At 42.3% G+C, this 21,471-nt stretch overlaps 2 protein-coding genes across 2 annotated transcripts in view; one reads left to right on the forward strand and one right to left on the reverse strand.

Moving 5' to 3' along the window:
- LOC116615275 overlaps positions 1-6,908 on the reverse strand; it is an 11,839-nt gene extending 4,931 nt beyond the window's left edge. Inside the window, exons 1-7 of the mRNA XM_032376783.2 lie at positions 6,800-6,908; positions 6,100-6,212; positions 5,384-5,606; positions 2,090-2,232; positions 959-1,187; positions 123-290; positions 1-8 (exon numbers count right to left, since the gene is read on the reverse strand). The exon at positions 1-8 is cut by the window's left edge and continues 102 nt beyond it. Coding sequence (XP_032232674.2) covers positions 1-8; positions 123-290; positions 959-1,187; positions 2,090-2,232; positions 5,384-5,606; positions 6,100-6,147 — 819 coding nt within the window. The 5' untranslated portion in view covers positions 6,148-6,212; positions 6,800-6,908. The remainder of the gene's footprint in view (positions 9-122; positions 291-958; positions 1,188-2,089; positions 2,233-5,383; positions 5,607-6,099; positions 6,213-6,799) is intronic.
- A 1,418-nt stretch (positions 6,909-8,326) lies between these two features.
- On the forward strand, positions 8,327-14,213 carry LOC125559032. The gene is made up of 2 exons (XM_048720827.1): positions 8,327-13,581; positions 13,705-14,213. Exons 1-2 carry the CDS (start codon positions 8,649-8,651, stop codon positions 13,836-13,838), a joined length of 5,067 nt encoding a protein of 1,688 aa, XP_048576784.1. The 5' UTR covers positions 8,327-8,648; the 3' UTR covers positions 13,839-14,213.
- The last annotated feature ends 7,258 nt before the right edge of the window (positions 14,214-21,471 follow it).

Raw genomic sequence — 21,471 nt, forward strand, 5'->3', positions numbered from 1 at the left:
AAGGCGAACTACGAAACAAACAAAAAATAATTGAATATAATTTGAAATAAATAAAAAAGAGGACTATAATGTGTTTTTAAAAATATCATAATCATCATCATCATCATCACTATCATCATTACCTGTGCAGTTGAGTTTAGAGCATCCATATTTACAAGGTATTTCTCGCTGTGTTTCGACCATTAGTAAAGTGTTGTTATCAAGCACGCAGCTTCGATTCTGAACAATCGTATCGTCGAAAGTGGTCTTACACTGGCCAACAATGTTCATCCACTCAGAAAGATTATGCCCTGAAGAAAACAGAGAGATTATATCCTGAGAAAGGCAGAGGGGATGTACCCTGAAGAAAACAGAGAGATTATACCACAAGAAAGTCATAGGGGATGTACCCAGAAGAAAACAGAGAGATTATACCATAAGAAAGGCAAAGGGGATGTACCAAGAAAAAAAAACAGAGAGATTATATCCTGAGAAAGGCAGAGGGGGTTGTACCCAGAAGAAAACAGAGATGTACCAAGAGAAAAAACAGAGAGATTATACCCTGAGAAAGGCAGAGGGGATGTACCCAGAAGAAAACAGAAAGATTATACCATAAGAAAGTCATAGGGGATGTACCCTGAAGAAAACAGAGAGATTATACCATAAGAAAGTCATAGGGGATGTACCCTGAAGAAAACAGAAAGATTATACCATAAGAAAGGCAGAGGGGATGAACCCAGAAGAAAACAGAGAGACTATACCCTGAGAAAGGCAGAGGGGATGTACCCAGAAGATTATACCCTGAGGAATTTTGGAAACAATTCTCCCATAAAATATTATCTCTCGTTATTTCTTTCGTTGTAATGTATGTGTAGCTTGGAATTCATGAGGGATGGGGTGAAATAGAGTCCTCTTCAACGATGATTTCGGTTCTCTGTGCCTCCTCCGCCCCACTCCGGTGTTCTCCTTGAGATCTTACCTGGAGCAGTCTCTATTGAGACAATGTGGTCCAGTTGTAGCTTTCCCTGCTCGACCCCATCCCTTAGGTACAAATCCGGTTCCTTGTCGAACACATCTCCAGGGATTGCTTTCGTGAAGCGCGCCTCAAAAGACGCCCTCACGAACCCACCGTCATCGCTGAACTCTGGGTCTGTTGGTGCTCTCATGTCATAAAAGCTTTTTATATTTCCCAAGATGTTTGTCAACTTCTAAAAGGACATGAAGAAGAAAAGGGGAATTCCATTTTGATTCTGGGAGACTGGTATCGCATTCCATGTAAAAAAAATGGGCAACGATCTTGGCAGACCCTTATAAATTTTAATGCGGGGAGGGATGTCAAAATTGTCTTTGTTAACAATAGAAATTTGATTGAATAAGATACAGTTATACCAAAGCTTCTTCACATAAGAATATGTGGCATAACAATTTGTGTATAACAATAACCTTGCAGATACACCGTGGGGGACCTTGTTAAAGCAAAAGTATTGTTCTTGCTTTTTCTAATTGTTTTACGACTAATAGTTTCCGCTTTCAAGTGTGTCCGCTTACGAGAGTATCCTCCTTAAAAGATTGTTTGCGATATAAGGAATGATCTGTTATGCGTGATGTTTTCAACATGTTACTATCCTTTATACAACGACACTCGTAAATCGCGCCCTCTGATTGGTCAAGGGTCCATTGTGAGCATACGCGCGCGCTCTCAAAAACTGGAGTGTCATGTAAGGCTAAGTTCAAACCTCGTATTATCCATGAGCCGTATTCAATGCGAATGCATTCGAATGAAGATTAAAACAATCAACTAGATTCATTTGCATGCATTTGCATTGAATACGGCTCATGGATAATACGACATTTGAACTTCGCCTAAGAAAACATCATTTATTGTGCGTCTGTACCATGCACAGAATGTCATGCAGTCCATGCATCCATGCAACTCTTTGTTCATGACACCCTGTGACGTCATCTGTGCAACTATTAGAGGACAGACTCACGCAAAAATTAGATCTGTTCGTTAACTATATATCCTTTGCTAGCATATACAATACAAAAAAAAAACGTTCAATGAGGGACACTACATAATATGACTGTTTATGCATGTTTAATATTTTACCTTGATCCAACTTGAGTCATCGTTAGTCTTATACAATTTGTTTTTCAGTACTGCCCTCTGTGTCCTCTCGCTTGAGTAATTGCTTTTCCAGGGTTCGTCCCTTATTGTGACGGTGAACAACAGTGTCCTTAAGGGTGGGGCGACTGTAAGGAAAGACAAATATCAGTTTCAAAATTACATATTTAAATACAGTCATATTTTGTCGCAACCAATCGCAATTTCCATATGTAAATCGTGGTAACACATGGAAACACATTCTGTAGTTCCAGAAAATATCCATACCGCCCATTGAGGGGATTGGAAATTCCGGGGGTGGGTGAGGGGTTCAAACGCCCTTTAAAGTTACTGTATTTATTTTTTTCCAGGGTGTTGGAAATTCCAGAGGGGTATGGATATTTTCTGGAACTATTTATTGCGATCGGAATGCGTTCGGTCAAGTACGATCGATCGAGTGCTATGATATGGAAACCCCGGAAGGGAGGGTTTTTTTTAGGGTAAAAATGATAAAATACGCGTGAGGGAATTTTTTTAATTTTCAAAAAAAAAAACTTTTAAAAACCTACACACCAAAAATTGATTCCCTAAAATATACCCCAAAAGCCCTAAAAAATAAATTTCTAATAGAAAATCCCCCCCCCCCCCCCAAAAACAACAAACCCGGGCTAGGCATATAAAGATTGTGTTCGGCAACTTTTTAGCAACTTTTGGCGTTTTGAGCAACTTTTCGTAGGATCAGCAACATAGGGGAACTTTTGCCTTCATTGGCAACTTTTGAGCAACAAATTGGTATAAAATCGATCCAAACTATCAAAAAGTTCGTTATTAGCAGTTGCTCGTGAAATAGTGGAAATTCTGTCACATACAACCACTAATGACACAGGCTAAAGCTTGTATTTAGCTAGGGCTCAATTTCTACCAGAAATTTCGAGATACAGTCCTCAATTTCGAAATACGGTCCGTGCTTTTTTAAGGTAGCACGCCTCTGTTGTCCTATGCAAGTCCATCATCTCCACCTAACGGCTGTCTCCTTTGAGGAATTCAGAAACTTCCCATTTCTGGATGTAATGACAACAATTGTTGACTTGGCCCGCGATCTACCTCACTACCTAGTTGCTGCAGATGGTGTTGTCGTGAAAAATTGGGAAGAAAGGCTAATATGTGGGGGTTGTAAAGGGGGTGCGAAAACCGCAAAACCGCATAGAAAACCGCACAGAAACCGCAAAGATAAACGCCAAAAAAACGCAAGTTGTTTTTCAAGTCAATAACTGTTAACGGCGCAGTCGAGAGAAATCGCAATACCGCGGAATAAAATAACCGCACCAGATTTAAGGCAAAACCGCACAGAAACCGCAAAGATAAACGCCAAAAAAACGCAAGTTGTTTTTCAAGTCAATAACTGTTAACGGCGCAGTCGAGAGAAATCGCAATACCGCGGAATAAAATAACCGCACCAGATTTAAGGCAAAACCGCATCACCACAAACCCTTACGCCCCACTCTGATACACACTGTTTTTATAAAAACGTCCAGCTTGAGATTTCACCAAATTTTAAGATTATGCTAAGAACATGAATGCATTTAATGGCCAACAAGACAATGTCTTAGTGGACTACCTTGGGGCTTAAGTTATGATAAGATACAACAATGCAAAGAGGCAGTAAACTTTAAGTGATCGATCATTATAGGCTGTGAACTTTATCTATACCTAAAGCACCATAGAGTATATTATATTATGATGTATATACTGTATTTAATAATATGATGCCTATATCCAAGTGAACTTTGACTAGTTAGAAAATTTACTATTAAAAAACGTATCCTATTTATTGTTGGGTTAAAAGAGATTGATTAACAAATGAATTTATATTTTTCATTTAACATATTTTAATGACTGGAAAAATATTTAATGAAATTGTTTAAATGAAAACTAACGAACAAACATGTTGCGCATTTATCTTTACTCTAGAGGGCGGGCAACTTTTAGAGATATCAGTAACTTTAGAACAGCTTTTGGCTATATTTTCAAGCAACATTTTCCCAAATTTACAATCTACGCATGCGTTACCCGGGGTTAGCTCCCACAAGTAGCCTCTTATGTATTGCTTGTAGCTTGTTCGTCCTTATTCATGCTTTTCCGCAGTGTTTCTTCCTTCTAGAATGAATCCAACGCCACGATACCAGGCTACTTTTAGCAGCTCTGACCGCTTAATGTTTCATATATCAGAGAACTTCATTGATTGACCAATTAATCAAGGGGAAGCTACTTCGCGATGCTACTGTTATGGGATACCTGTGTGGGTGGTATCCCTGTTTTATCGTAACCGTTGTAAAAAGGACTGGGTTCTCGGTATACAAATTAAATAACACTTAAAGGAGGAGCGTCATGGTAACTCGCAAGACGGGAAGCTTGTGTACTATTTTTCAAAATATCCAACCAGAAACGTCCATTATACGAGAGTATCGGGTAACGAAGATTGTACAAGAGAATCGCGCTGGCTAATTTTACTGTTTCTTATGACTCAAACACCCTGAGAAATCTCTTATTTCTTGATGAAACAAGCGTCTATATGTTTTCAGCGCTTGGAGAGGTCGCTGGATGCCATATTGAAGACTTTGAGGCAATGTTGTGGTTCATATTCGATGTTTATTTCGTTGTAAATTCCGGAGTTACGCTTCGGAGCTTTACGTGGCTGAACAAATAAAGTACACTTCCCTCTACTAACAAAAATATGTCTAAATGTGCCGGTTTTTCTTCCCAGGTGGTGACTGTGACCGTGACTAAGTTTTCAAGATAAAAAAAAAGGTAAGAAAGAGATAGAAAAAGCAATACTCGAACGAAGAGACTAACATAATGCACTTCAAGTCGTGTTTACCTATTCAATAAATAAACCTTGCACTAAAAGTCTTACCAATGATATTATTTTTGTCAGCATTGTATATTCGATTACCCTTCTAATAAAGATACTGAGTACTCGCTTCGATCCAAATTCGTGCCTGATTTGACTCCCAAAGGTGATCGCTGGACCTCCGCTCGCTTGCTAAACCGCACGAACGACTCCAAATTTCATCTTACTGATTTTTAAATCAGAATACAATTATCTTTGAAAATAAAACGCTAACTAATAAGAAAAAACATTGTTCGTAACAGAAACTTGGATTTAGCTTTCGGATGGGCATTAAAACAAAGATAATTTTGAAGATTTATCAACGGCACTTTTCCCCCTTCTAAGAGATCAATCCGGGCTATCCGTTTCGGAAGGCTAGTAAGGCGTGACGCTCCTCCTTTAACACTTACCAAATCCAGAGACCGAGATTGAGTTCCTGGCGAAAGATTGGTTTGCTATGATTTCGCCCGGCGTCTCCTTCCCAAAGTGCGTCTTTAACTCGGTTGCAGGATGAGTGGTACCGGGAGAAAAGTTGATTTTGAAGGTGAGTCGAGTGTAGTTACCATCTTGCGACTTGGCGTTAAAGGTAGTACTTTGGTATTGGCCAAAAGAAGACTTGTACAGTGAATCTATCTGTAGGAAAATGTTACATATAGCCTTTACATCTAGCTATTTGTGAAAGAAAGAAAAGATTGCAAGTCATGCGCGCGAAACCCCGTATGATCAAGTTATCCAAGAACTAATAAAGTGCAAGGATAGAACAATAAATAACAATTTGATAAAAGATCCGTTAATAATAATTCATGAATAAAAAGAAATCCGTTTGCATGAATAAAAAAAGATTAGTTGCCGGTGTGGGATGTTGCTGAAAGGATAGCTCAAACAAACGTAATGGAAGATTGACACGTTTTAACGCTCTTTCATGAGCTACAAGTTAGATGAGTGGGCATTCTCATTTTCACCCCTTAAAGATATTATCCAAGGCTCCAAATTTACACCCTAAAAGAAACGACAATGATCCCCATCCGATGGATATAGGGAGTACCCCCCCCCCCCCCCCCCGGGATAAGTAGACGTGTGCAAGTGCAGCAAAAACGCATGGAACGTTCGACTAAAATGTATGTACCTCAGTCCTTATTTGTTCGATTTTCCAAGAATTGAAAAAAGCAGTCATTCCATCATTCCATGATGACCATAAGATATCAGTGATCGTGATGCCTAAGCTGTAAGAAACTGGATCTAGGGCGAAAAATGACAAAACTGTGAACAACTGCCTGCCTGACAAACTTTTTGGCTGCCAAGGGGTATGCGCAGGATGCGCGTGCACCCCCCTTGGCAGCCAAAAGTGGGTCATCTCTTATTAAGGAATCTTTAAATCGTATGATTTTTCCATATGACTGCGCATCCCCCCCCCTCACCTCCTTCAGCCAATCCTGGGTACGCGCCTGTAAACAACTGCCTGCCTTTCAAACTGTAAACAACTGCCTGCCTGTCAAACTGTAAACAACTGCCTACCTGTCAAATTGTAAACAACTGCCTACCTGTCAAACTTTAAACAACTGCCTACCTGTCAAACTGTAAACAACTGCCTACCTGTCAAACTGTAAACAACTGCCTACCTGTCAAACTGTAAACAACTACCTGTCTGTCAAACTGTAAACAACTGCCTGTCTGTCAAACTGTAAACAACTGCCTGCCTGTCAAACTTTAAACAACTGCCTACCTGTCAAACTGTAAACAACTGCCTGTCTGTCAAACTGTAATCAACTGCCTGCCTGTCAAACTGTAAACAACTGCCTTTTTGTGACCGTCATGTATCATCATACCAACACTCGGAGCCGCAGTTGTATTAGCAGGAGTCGTAACAGAAGAGAAGCTTATTTTCACAGAAGCCGAAGCTGGGAAAGTGGGACTGGGAGTGATATCTAGAAAGAACAGCAAAATATAAGGATTGTTAGTAAGCCTTCAAGAGTGTCCACTTACAATATTGTCCACTAACAAAAGTTTTGTGCTTCCAAGAGTGAAAGCTTACGAGAGTGGAGAGTTTCCACTTAAAAGTGTGTTCGCTTTCAAGATTGTTAGCCTCCAATAGGGTCCCAGAAGTGTCGATTGTCCGAGAGTCGATAGTTCATATGCTATGTTATTTTTTCAGTTTTTTGTAAGAGGCTCACAGATATCAAATGGTCGGTCCCTTTGCTGATATATAACTTGCATATTAGCCTACCTGTAGACTTTGATAGTTTTTTCCAGCACGAAAACCCCGAAAACTCGGAGTTCGAATACCACGGGAGCCATCTTGGATAATGCGCTCGGCAGGGGGAGGTGGCAGAAAAATTCGCGGGGCAGGGGGGAGGGGGAATGTTCTTTTTCCCCTCTCCCCCTCCTTCGGCCCCGCGCGTTTTTGCTCTCCCTCCCCCTGCGGAGCGCATTATCTAAGATGGCGGCCGTGGCATCCGAACTCCGAGTTTTCGGGGTTTTCGTGCCGGAAAAACTTTCAAAGTCTACAAGTAAGCTACTTGCATATTGAAGAAATAACAATTATTAGGTGTTTTACTGATGTTTTATGATGATTCTAGTTGCACAGTACCTGCAATCGCCGATGTGGAAGATATCGATATGGGTGGAGTGACATGTGACGACCCTGGAGTACTGCTCGACGGAGAAAGAGACCTTTCCACTGTAGCTGTGTTCAACACAAAAACAAATGTAAGAACCTAACCAAAAGAGCATAGACATGACGGAAAAACCTGGAAAACGCGCAATTCCAGATAAAGAGAGAAGACACAATTTCTTACAATGGCTATAGGTTCCTTATATTACGGACTGATTTTCAAAACACAAATAACTTGAGGACGAAGTACACATATCCATATATATTGGCTTTTTAAGATAATTTTTCCTTAAACATCATTGTCCTGTGTATCAACTCAGGGACGAAAAGCTCTAATTTCAATGGCACTGTACAAAAAGTCGCATCAATTAAAAAAAAAGTCGCACTTGATATTTTGTTTGCTATAAATTGCTAAGTACTCAGAGATATTCTCCGCCTTATTCGATGTTAAATGGGCTTATTTGACGCGTCAGGTCATGTTTTTCCGTCATGTCGAGAGCATAAGATAAGAGAGGGACACTTTGGTATTACCCGCGCGCCATGTAGATTCCGAATCTGGCTATTTTTAGTAACCACCACCCCACCACTGCGCGTGAGGATTTGCTCCTCTTATTTTGTCCTACTTCCCCGCGGGTTGCGTGTTGTTGTTTTGCCAACTCGATAGGAATGAAAAGAAATCATGTAAAATAACTCGGAAGAAGAAAACAAGTCTAACTTAAGTTACCAAGATTGGCAAATATACTGACCGGAACTGATTTGGTGCCATTGTGTGACAAATTGTAAATAGTCATTTGATTCCATGATTGTAATATGAGAGGGGGTGTGTGAGAGTAGAGAGAGAACAGCGCGTGAAGAACACGAGACAAGACAAGCGAGGAGAGAGAGATAAGTGAACACTTTTTTATACTTTTACTACTTGATTACAGAAGAATAAATATCAATCAAAACCTGAGATTTTAGTGTATAGGCAAGTTCCGTACATTAGTGGTGCCGTGACCAGGATTAAGAGAAAAACTAGGATACGAACCAAGAGACAAACAACATTCCTTCGGGATAACTCAAACATGGGTGATCCGGAACCGAGAGAAAGTGTCGATACAGACCCAGAACTCGAACTTAACAATAGGATCGACAAAGAAATCGAGAAATTGGCATTCTATTTAGAAGACACTGATGAAATGATAAACTCGTGTGATTTTGAAGAGATGAAAATGACTAGCGAGCGTACAAGCCAAATTAATGCGCGATTAAACAGCTTGATTCTTGAATTACAAGAACTAAAATTAGATCTTGGGAAATATACCGCGCGAGCTATAAGGCAATGGAAGAAAGATACAAAGGATAGATATTCCATGCTATTAGACAACAGAGACAGGATGGTAAGGCGCCTAGAGGAGGAAAACAAGAGAGAAATTCAGATAGCTGAGGCCGAGAAATATAAGTTGAAATTCGAGCAGGAAGAAAGATTACATAGAGAAGTCCAGCAGCGTGAGAAAGAGCTATGGGAGGAGAGGCTCCAAGCGGAAATTAGAGTTGCAGAAAAGAAGCTAGAAATAGAAAGCGCCGCAAAGGCCAGTGGTTCGAAATTGCCCGAGTTAAAAATAACACCTTTCAAAGGCACCGCTGAAGACTGGATAAGATTCGAAAATATGTTTATTTCCCAAGTTGACAATAAAAAGATCTCAGCTGAGGAGAAGTTTGGCTATTTATTAGAGCTAGTTGAGCCTAGGGTGCGCGATCACCTTTCAAATCTCAAACCAGGAGAAGTGGGTTACAAAATAGCATGGGAGCGTCTGAGGGAGGAATACGGGCAAACGAAAACCGTTGTGGCCGCACACGTCGACCAAATATTAAACCTACCCATACTTAAGAGTGGGGGACATGCAAAGGTACGCGAATTTTACGAAACACTAAGCAAAAGTCATGATGCATTGGAAACCCTAGGGGAAGGGAATATGCTTCGGGGTCTTGCCCTGTCCACCCTCAATAAGTTGCAAAAAATCCGAGCAGACCTGGTACGAACCGACGAAGGGTGGGAGTCATGGGAAATGGGAGATGTCATCAAAGCCCTACAGAAGTGGCTAAAAAGGAATAAACCAGCTGAAGAAAGTGAAAGGGAACCGGGAGATAAGAGGAAGGAGCGACATTATTTTAATCAAAAGGGCGTATCGCCCCAAACCCCTAAGGGACGGTGTATATTTGGGTGTCAAGAAGCTCATTGGGGGGACCTCTGTCCGATCTATGATACACTCGAGAAACGCCGCAAGTTCTTCTCAGAGAATCGCCTATGTTTCAATTGCGGTCGAACTGGACATAGAGAGAACAAATGTAATGGAAGGGGCTGTTATAAGTGTAAGGCTAGGCACCACACAAGCCTGTGCCATGATAAACAACACAACGCAATGTTAAGTGGCTTCACGCCAACGAGTGACGAAAAAACTTTGCCAGCGATTATCCCAGTGGTAATAAAAGGACAGACATTTTGGGCGTACCTCGATACGGGGTCTGGGAGAAACTTTGTTTCGAGGGAGGTGATCAGAAAGCTAAATCTTAGATCTGTACGACACGAGTCACGCCACATAGTGACAGTAAATGGAGTTAAAAAACAATCGATGCCCGTATTTGTGATTGAAATGAATTCCGTCGACGGAAAAGCCCGCGAAAACCTAGAAGTCACTGGAAGTCAAATGGTCGATTTTACCACCATCAAGAGGCCGACCATAGCAGAGCTAAAGGCCAAACATGCCCACATGAGAGACAAATCGTTCTACCGAACCGCAAGTGAAGAGTACCCGATCCACGTGATTTTATCAGATGCATTTTACTGTAAAATACGAACCGAGCAGATAATCAAGGGTCAGCCAGACGATCCAGTGGTAGAAGGAACGACGTTTGGCTGGGTCGTCCACGGAGGGAAGGAGTACGCCGATGGAAGGTGTATGTTTGTGCGCGAAACAAACGACTATGAGAGGCTATACGCGCTAGATGTGCTCGGCATCGAAGACAGGAGCGAAACTGACCAATCAGACGTGTACAGCGAGTTCCGCGAAAACATCTCAAGAACAGATGACGGAAGGTACAAAGTAAGCGTGCCGTGGGTGCCTGGAGCTAAGCTGGAGAACACGAATGAAGAGCCTAGTAGGAAGCGTTTACGAAATGTTGAAAGGAAGCTAAGAAATGACGTGGAACTACGGGAAGCCTATGAGAAGATTGTCCGCGACCAGCTACACGAGGGAATAATCGAGACCGTTATAGACAAATCGCGTGGTGACCGAATCTTCTATATGCCACACAAGCCAGTGGTTAGAGCCAACGCCCAAACGACAAAGGTACGAATGGTATTCGACGCCAGCTGCAAGCCACACCCACTAGCTAATAGTGTCAATGAATGCATGCACACCGGTCCACCTCTTCAACCACTAATGTGGGACATCATGATACGAGCGCGCATGGCCCCACACCTGATCCTCGGGGACCTGGAGAAAGCATTCTTACAGATTGCGATTAAGGAAGAAGATAGAGACGCCTTCAGGTTCCTCTTCAACATAAACGACAAGGAGCAACACTTCCGGTTCGCCCGTGTACCCTTCGGCGCAGAAGCGAGTCCATTTATGTTAGGAGCCACCATTCACCATCATCTTGACCGCCAACCCACCGAGCTAACGAACACAGTCAATGCACTCCGGGAGAACACATACGTCGACAACTTGATGCAGACCGGAAATGACGTAGACGAATTAAAAGAGTTCAGAGAAGAGGCGACTAGAATATTTGAGTCAGCTAAGTTCCCCGCACACAAGTGGGAGTCAGATTTGCACGAGTTGGACACTGAACCAAACCCCAGCAAGATACTCGGACACGTCTGGGATAAGCGGGAAGATATCCTTGAGATACAGGCCGATGTAAGTGCACAAGAGAAGGATCCCGTGACGAAACGCGCCATACTGAGCAAGCTTAGTGGAGTCTACGATCCCTTAGGAATTATTTCGCCGACAACTGTTGAAGGCAAGCGGATTTACCGCGACGCGTGCGAAGAAAAAAGGGGCTGGAACGACGAAGTCAGTGAAAGTATCAAGAAAGCCTGGTTTAAGTGGACAGGCCAACTACGAAACGTCAAGATCCCAAGAAGCCTCGTGAGGGACCTTCGGAGAGTGAAAACAATTCATCTACATGTCTTCGCTGATGCCAGCAACGTAGCGTGTTCAGCTGTGATGATAGCAATTGTCGAGGACACCACGGGAGTAGTAAAGGGGCTGCTTACATCTAAATCGAGAATATCCAAGCGCAACACCTCGATTCCCCGTCTTGAGTTAGTGAGTGGTCACATGGCGGCAAATATGGTCAAGAACGTGTGTGCTGCGCTCAAACGATGGCCAATTACTTCCGTTACAGTTTGGATGGACAGCCTAGTGGCGCTCTACTGGATTTGCAACCCAGGAAGACAGTGGAAGACCTTCGTGTCAAATAGAGTAAGGAAAATTGCTGAAATCACAAATGAAACACCAATCACTTGGAAGCACTGTCCGACAGAGAGGAATATAGCAGATCTCGGTAGTCGTGGAGCAACAATTGAGAAGATGGAAAGAGGAGAATGGTTCGCAGGACCAGACTGGTTACTTAAGGAAGAAGAATGGCCGGAGCAACCACAACTTCAAACAACTAAGGCCGTCAAAGAAGAACACAAACCTGTTGAATCAAGTATGTTAGTTTTGAAACGAGAACCCGATGAGTGGGATGATCTATTACAACGGAACAGTTACTGGAAGACACTGCGTGTAACTGCATGGGCCCAGCGATTTAGGGCCAACGCCCTCGCGAAAATGAGAAAAGAGAACAAACGCAAAGGACCGCTAACAACGGACGACATCGCACAAGCAGAGGTTTGCTGGGTGAAGAGAGTCCAGAAATACGTACAGCCAGACCTACAAAGCCCTGGATGGGAAGTTATAAAGGACGAGCAGAGGGGAGTCTTGAAGTGCAAAGGGAGAATCTCCGGTTATGAGCCAATCTACGTGGATGACAGAGCATTCGTAGACAAACTCGTTCAACACGTTCACCATCAAGTAAGTCATCTTGGCGTTGCAAACACGATGTCCGAGATTAGAGAGAAATGGTGGATTCCAAAACTGAGGTCAAGAGTGAAAAAGGTGATTAATGAATGCAATCTGTGTAAAGTGTTCAGAGCCAAGCCTTACGGTCCGAGCCCAACGGCTGATTTACCGAGTTTCCGCGTAGAAGGGGGGAGACCATTTGAGACAGTTGGAGTAGACTTCGCTGGACCGCTCAATTACAAACTAGCGAAAAATGGAAAGGGGAAGTGCTATATCATCATATTCACGTGCGCGACGTCTAGAGCAGTACATCTTGAAGTGACGAAATCTCAAACAGCGGAGGAGTTTCAAAGGAAGTTGAACGCATTCATCACCCGCCGCACCAGGCCTGTGCGCATCGTATCAGACAACGCGTCAGTATTCAAGGCAACAGCGACTTGGATTAAGAAGATTCGGAAAAGTGAAGTATTGCAAGATTATCTCGCAAAGCAAGATATAAGGTGGCAATTCAATTTGTCGAGATCGCCATGGTGGGGAGGGATGTATGAGCGGCTAATTCGAGAAATAAAGAAGACCCTCTACAAGACTATGGGGAGGTCAAGTCTGCATTACGAACAGATGGAGGAAGTTGTCGTCGACATCGAGCGACATCTAAATAATCGACCACTCACGTACGTAGAAAGTGACAACGGAGAAGACCACGTCCTCACCCCAAACATCATCATGTGGGGGCAGGATTCTCACATTCTTGAAGATATCGAGGTTGACGAAAACGAAGTTAGCAAACTGCATGCGCGACTAATGATGAAACGAGAGCAAGTTTGGCAGCGTTGGAGACGAGAATACATCCACAGCTTGATGGAGAGTCACCGCGTTAAGAGGGGAGGTAACATCGCTCCTGACATAGGAGAAGTCGTTCTTCTAGTTGGAGAAAGCAAAAACCGAGGCGAGTGGACGAAAGGAAAAGTAGTTGATCACGTGCGCGGCAGAGACGGCATTGTGCGGGGCGTGTCTCTGCTTCACAAGGGCCATATCATCCAAAGGCCACTAACTCTCGTCTGCTCTCTAGAAATTAGAGCTGCGAGCAAGCAGATACCAGAGCGTGCGCCACCTGCAGCATCGGAGGTCATCGTGAGGCCGACTCGAGGAGCAGCACGAGATGCGCGCGAAAAAGTTCGCGTTTTGCTCGAAGATGACGAGTGAACTCGATGACAACACAGCAAGAAGACTACGTTGTAAAAGCGGAAAGTCAACGATGTAAATAATACGGGACTTATTCTACAAGCTCTATACAGAAAGAGACTTTAAAGAGACTCTTATTGTTTTGTCTATAAAATTAATTCAAGGATCATCAATTTTAGGGGAGAGTGACCGGAACTGATTTGGTGCCATTGTGTGACAAATTGTAAATAGTCATTTGATTCCATGATTGTAATATGAGAGGGGGTGTGTGAGAGTAGAGAGAGAACAGCGCGTGAAGAACACGAGACAAGACAAGCGAGGAGAGAGAGATAAGTGAACACTTTTTTATACTTTTACTACTTGATTACAGAAGAATAAATATCAATCAAAACCTGAGATTTTAGTGTATAGGCAAGTTCCGTACAATACTCATAGAAAGCTAAATCCCTGAATAGTTTGACTGTTTTGTATATTAGTAATATCTTCTCTTTATTTTCTCACTATTACAAAAACTCAGATACTTGCTGGCTTTGATCATCACAAAAATGCATTCCCTCGCTACAAGGATAGTTTTATGAAATGTATTTTTCTTGGATTCCTTCTCAATTCACCGGAATATTCACAAAAATCAATATCATATCTAATGTCTAACTTACAGATTTCGTTTGACCATTAGGAAGATAATGAATTTTGAGAAACCACAAAGAAGCTGCAAGTTAGAGCGAAAACGGTGTTTGAAGCACGAGGTTTCCGCTCTTGATTTTGAATGAAGTCTCGTTTTCGAAATCTTTCAATCCTCGTACTACATCCAGTACTCCATCCCCTAAATAAACCGCAACTGCCCGTATCCGATACTAGAATGAACTTTTCCATGGTATTTGTGCAAATAGGTTTTTTTTTTTTTTGGGGGGGGGGGGTTTAAGTAACAAAACAGCGGCAAAAACATGATGTAAATACCAAAGCGCGGGGTTAGGGTGAGTAAAAATGTTCACGCGCAGTGGTTGGGTGATGGTTACTAAAAATAGCCAGATTCGGAATCGACATGGCGCACGGGTAATACCATAGTTTCCCTCTCTTATCCTATGCTCTCTTGACCTAACCTATAAGCATATCCCATTTAAGCACCCTCCAAAAGAACCATCTAGGATAAAATCATCATTATCAGAAAGAATATGCAAAGTTCCTATTTCTTTTTCTCGAATAATAAAAAAAACCTCAATTGTCTCAATACAGACGAAAACGAAGCAAAATTGCACTGAAGAAAATGCAAACTTTAATGGGATCATAGTTTGGATACCATATGGATATTTTACCTGTTGGAAATGATGCTGTAGGGGAAGGACTGAGGATCTCAGTGCCAGCCGTAGTCTGGGAGTGAGTGCTGGTGCCATTCTGACCTACAAAACAAATGTCATTTGTTGTCATGTTGTCATGTGGGAGCTTTGCGATAGCTAGTGGCCCCAGGTGCGAATCCGGGGCTGGTAAAGCCTGCACCGACCCCTAGCCACAAGGTATGACTAGAAAGACTAGCTGTGGAAAAACGAGAATGTCTGTGTAGGCGTAGAACTAGAAAGACTACAAGCTGTAGAAAAACTAGATGGTCTGTGTTTGATTGGTGTAGAAAATCAATCAACACACGGTTGAAAAAGTATGTTGGACGCCTCTGTGAAACAGAGTAGTTGCGCTGACGTTTTCGTTTGCTCGTCGGAGCAGAAGGGACGAAGGGCTAAGGCCCGAGACGTCAGCGCTGTAATGATATGTCACGCGATTCACATCCGGGTTCTGTGTGTTTAATAAATATAACATGGCGGAGTTCACCATGCGGTCGTTTGTCTGACTCGTAAATAACTAAACATTACATGGTACCAGGAGTCAAAATGAATAGCATACCGCCCCCACAACCTCTAAATCTGACTCGTAAATAACTAAACATTACATGGTACCAGGAGTCAAAATGAATAGCATACCGCCCCCACAACCTCTAAATCTGACTCGTAAATAACTAAACATTACATGGTACCAGGAGTCAAAATGAATAGCATACCGCCCCCACAACCTCTAAATCTGACTCGTAAATAACTAAACATTACAAAGGAGAAGTTTGGAGAGCTCCCAATTACTGACTCGTAAACAAATCTGTTTCACAGAGGCGTACAACAAACTTTCTCAACCTTGTGTTCATTTATATATAGCTTCCCTAGCCACACACCTGTACTCCCGATTACTCGCACCCCAAGGGGAATTGTTTTAAGGCTAAGTATTTTGTACTGTACAATATAAGACCCGGCAAGGGTAAACGTACACTAGCGAAATAAACCTTTTTTGGGCAAATCTGAAAGATCAACGAACGGAGGATCGTTCTCTTGAAGTTTGGGAGAACATTCTCATAACTCGGAAGATCGTTTCTAGAATTTTAGATCGTCTCTAAAAACTCTTTAAAAAAAAAAACTTTAAAATTTTTGGCAGAATGTCCTTGATATTTGCCGAATGCAAACTAAGAAAGCGAGTCGACTCGACAACAATATGACGGTTTCTCGCTTGCTATTAAACTCGCGCATCACACAGACCTCTCTCAAAAGTCCTCTATACCTCAGCTTTCTTTTGCCATTAGGATAGTCGCGATCCGTAAAGTTCGACAATCGATTTGTTTGAGCCTTATGCAAATTAAGAAAGCGAGTATCGGCTGTTGATATTTTCTCGTCTTTTCAAAACAACGAAATGCTAATGGCGATATTGCCTTCGGAAAAACGATTTTTACTTCGGAGAAACGATCTTGAAAATCGGAGATCGTTTCTCGTAGAAACCTGATATCATTCTGATTATCGTAAATGCGTTCTGCATAATCCGTCGAACGACATTTTTCGTTCATAGTCCGAACGCTTTTTCTCTAGTGTACGTTTTCCCTTGACGGGTATTTTTTTAAACCTTCAGCAAATCAACAATAATCATATACAGTACGATAATCAATAAAAACATATTTAGGGAGCGGTCATTAATCGCCTGGGGGGGGGGGGGGGGCATTTTTTGCAAAACCCTGGCCTAAATATTTTTGCCCCTCCTCCCTCAAATCCAAGCCCCAAAATTGTGACCCCCTCCCCCCCAGACGGGACGCCCAAAAATTTGCATCACCCTAAAACCCAATCCCCCCCTCCCCCTCCCCCCCCCCCCTCCCCCCGCACCACCACCTTCACTTTTTTATATTCAATGATTATAAGTCTTTAAAACAACAGATATACTGAGTGTAACTGAATATAACCTTTACTAAAATATAGATCAGCTAACAATTTTGAAAATGTATCGTATAAATTGTAATGTATTGTATTAAAATGTTATGCTTTAGAATATCATATAAAAACAAAGTTTTTAACCAATGATTTCGCACAACTCATTTCCATCTAGTGACAAGAAAATATCTCAAGATTTTAATCACCTTTTTTCACGCACCTGTGTGATACTGGTCATAATTTATGATTGTCATGGTAACACAACATTTTGATGATAAAATATTTGCTTACTTCTGAAGTAGTGTGTCTAGTGTGGGATTGAAAGAAGTCGTTTTCATTGTAAAACTTTTACAGGGCTCCGAAAATTTTCTGTATTAAATTGAATACTCCCTTAGATTGGTCCTTTACTTTTAACCACACATAAAATGACATAAACTCATCTCTCGCGAATAAAGAATAGTTATTTGTTCAAATATTCTCTCGGTAACTCCTACTCCTTGTCTTCAATTACTGATGTAAGCTTAAAAGTAATTTAAAGAGCCAACAGTCTCAAACACTTTTCACCAAATCACTGACTTAAAACTGACTTAAAACAGTAGAAATCTCTTTTTTTCTCTATAATCATTGTCATTATATTAGTCTATTGTTTTTTTTTTGCAAAAACAGTAAAATACTGCATTTGATTTAAACCTTACCTCTTATCTTTGGCGGGGAAGTAGCGAGGAGTAAGAAACCAAGAAGGAAGATCACTTCTTTTACTGTGCACATTTTCGGGATGGGAGCGGTTGTCGTGTTTCTGTTATAAAGGTGTTATATGCTCACCTGCAATTTATATGCACTCTCAATCTCTTGTGTAAATAAGGCAGCGCAAACAAAGTGAGACTTCCCATAGGCTAGAAGCTGTAAAAAACTTCTTGATTAAGGGCTGATTAAATATCATCACAACTATAGCTGAGAATTTTAATTATTACAAATTACTTTCTAACACGCCGACAACAGAAAGCAGCGAGACGAATTAAAACGGGGAACATTGTGGGTGATGAAATATTCCAAAATGTGCAAAAACAATAACAAATATTTAGTTAACCAACCGTTGCTATCATTACTAAAGATTCCGTCTTCGGAAATGAAATTTGGTGCAAATGCCAATAACGACATAAATTGAACAATAATTCAAAATTCATATATCCTTCACGGACACCGTACACACCTAAAGCCAGCTTGAACAGTTTTGACTCATTCTGGAATCTTCTTACACCAGCAGGGGGTTGCCATAGAATTGGAGGGAAAAATGAGTATGTTTATTTGCCTGTCAATCAAACCATACTAGAATAAACAGAAAGATATTAATGCCTATCAAAAACCGATAGAAACTGTAAAAAGAAAACATTGTAACCATGGTTTAAGTGACTGTTTTACATCAGGTGTTTGTATAGGTCGTTTAGTTCAAGTGACTTGAAAGAGACTTCCATACATATATTAGACGTCATATATAAGACATATACAAGACATCGTCGTTAGAGCTGGAAGTGATCAGAAGAAGGGTTAAGCAGACTTAGATTAAAGGGGTTTCTGATGACATTATACCCTTGCCATTTATTATATTTTAACACAACTTATACACCTCGTAGAAGTGAGGGGAGGGGAGGGAGGGAAGGCATGTTGACTGCCGTCGTACGGGGACCCGGAGAACCCGGAGAATACCAGCTAAATACTAGTATTCATGTACTTTCCAATTTTTTATTTAGTGCACAAGCTTACACAAGCTTACAAAGGCAAAGACAAGGAGGGGACTTTGTGTCAGGCTTCGACAACCTGGAAATGTCCAGGTCATAGACCAGATCACGAACACAAAGCTCTAACTAACTATAAAATGCATTTTAACAAAAATGTCAAGCTGTTTTAGTTAAACAAGAAAAGTCTAATCCTAAAATCTCAAAAGTACCCCCTCTTCCCTACTTTACTTTTTCATCTTGTTATTCTATCTCTGTACAATTCTAATTTGGTGTAGCTGGGAGAGTGATTTAAAAGTCTCCTGAACCGGGCTTGTTGCGTGAAAGTGAGAAGCCACAGTTGAGTTTTCGTCCCCATTTTTTGAACTTGTCGACCTCGCCATTGATAGCGAGCGTCATGAGGGAGCCCTTGGACATCTGACAAGCAAGCGCCGCCTTATGGTCAAATGTGCTTCATTATATATGACTGGCTCCCCGGTCATCGTATGTAGACTGTTCTACAAACACCACATAGCACAACTGAAGATGGTACCTGGCGAAAAATCCCCAGCGGTTGGTTCACGAAAAGCTATACTATACCCTCTATATATTCCATAGATCAAAGTAGTATATGAATATAGATTTGAAGAGCGCTTTAAAGAAAGATGTTACAGACGTTTATTCGAGGCTTCTGCCTCTTCATTAGTGTCTAGTATAATCAAAGTAGTTTTTCTTTTACCAAGCGCTACCAGCCATACTTACAACACCTCGTTGCATTTTTTTTTTACAAATTCTATACCTCATTTTAGCCTTGGATCCGAAAGAACTTGGACATACCCTACTTAACCAGGTAACCCATCGACATCATTACCACCTTGTATCTGGAAGAGCTTGGACATGGTACTTACCCAGGTAGACCGTAGACATCATCACCACCTTGTATCTCGAAGAGCTTGGACATGCCCTACTTACCCAGGTAGACCGTAGACATCATCACCACCTTGTATCTGGACGAGCTTGGACATGCCCTACTTACCCAGGTAGATCGCAGACATCATCACTACCTTGTATCTGGAAGAGCTTTGACATGCCCTACTTACCCAGGTAGACCGTAGACATCATCACCACCTTGTATCTGGAAGAGCGTGGACATGCCCTACTTACCCAGGTAGACCGTAGACATCATCACCACCTTGTGTCTGGAAGAGCTTGGACATGCCCTACTTACCCAGGTAGACCGTAGACATCATCACCACCTTGTATCTGGAAGAGCTTGGACATGCCCTACTTACCCAGGTAGACCGTAGACATCATCACCACCTTGTATCTGGAAGAGCTTGGACATGCCCTACTTACCCAGGTAGATCGCAGACATCATCACTACCTTGTATCTGGAAGAGCTTTGACATGCCCTACTTACCCAGGTAGACCGTAGACATCATCACCACCTTGTATCTGGAAGAGCTTGGACATGCCCTACTTACCCAGGTAGACCGTAGACATCATCACCACCTTGTATCTGGAAGAGCTTGGACATACCCTACTTACCCAGGTAGACCGTAGACATCATCACCACCTTGTATCTGGAAGAGCTTGGACATACCCTACTTAACCAGGTAACCCATCGACATCATTACCACCTTGTATCTGGAAGAGCTTGGACATGCCCTACTTACCCAGGTAGACCGTAGACATCATCACCACCTTGTATCTGGAAGAGCCTGGACATGCCCTACTTAACCAGGTAACCCATCGACATCATTACCACCTTGTATCTGGAAGAGCTTGGACATGCCCTACTTACCCAGGTAGACCGTAGACATCATCACCACCTTGTATCTGGAAGAGCTTGGACATACCCTACTTAACCAGGTAACCCATCGACATCATTACCACCTTGTATCTGGAAGAGCTTGGACATGCCCTACTTACCCAGGTAGACCGTAGACATCATCACCACCTTGTATCTGGAAGAGCTTGGACATGCCCTACTTACCCAGGTAGACCGTAGACATAATCACCACCTTGTATCTGGAAGAGCTTGGACATGCCCTACTTACCCAGGTAGACCGTAGACATCATCACCACCTTGTATCTGGAAGAGCGTGGACATGCCCTACTTACCCAGGTAGACCGTAGACATCATCACCACCTTGTATCTGGACGAGCTTGGACATGCCCTACTTACCCAGGTAGATCGCAGACATCATCACTACCTTGTATCTGGAAGAGCTTTGACATGCCCTACTTACCCAGGTAGACCGTAGACATCATCACCACCTTGTATCTGGAAGAGCGTGGACATGCCCTACTTACCCAGGTAGACCGTAGAACTCATCACCACCTTGTGTCTGGAAGAGCTTGGACATGCCCTACTTACCCAGGTAGACCGTAGACATCATCACCACCTTGTATCTGGAAGAGCTTGGACATGCCCTACTTACCCAGGTAGACCGTAGACATCATCACCACCTTGTATCTGGAAGAGCTTGGACATGCCCTACTTACCCAGGTAGATCGCAGACATCATCACCACCTTGTATCTGGAAGAGCTTTGACATGCCCTACTTACCCAGGTAGACCGTAGACATCATCACCACCTTGTATCTGGAAGAGCTTGGACATGCCCTACTTACCCAGGTAGACCGTAGACATCATCACCACCTTGTATCTGGAAGAGCTTGGACATACCCTACTTACCCAGGTAGACCGTAGACA

The sequence above is a fragment of the Nematostella vectensis genome, chromosome 13 (genome assembly GCF_932526225.1).
Source record: "Nematostella vectensis chromosome 13, jaNemVect1.1, whole genome shotgun sequence".
In the NCBI taxonomy this organism is placed as follows: domain Eukaryota; kingdom Metazoa; phylum Cnidaria; class Anthozoa; order Actiniaria; family Edwardsiidae; genus Nematostella; species Nematostella vectensis.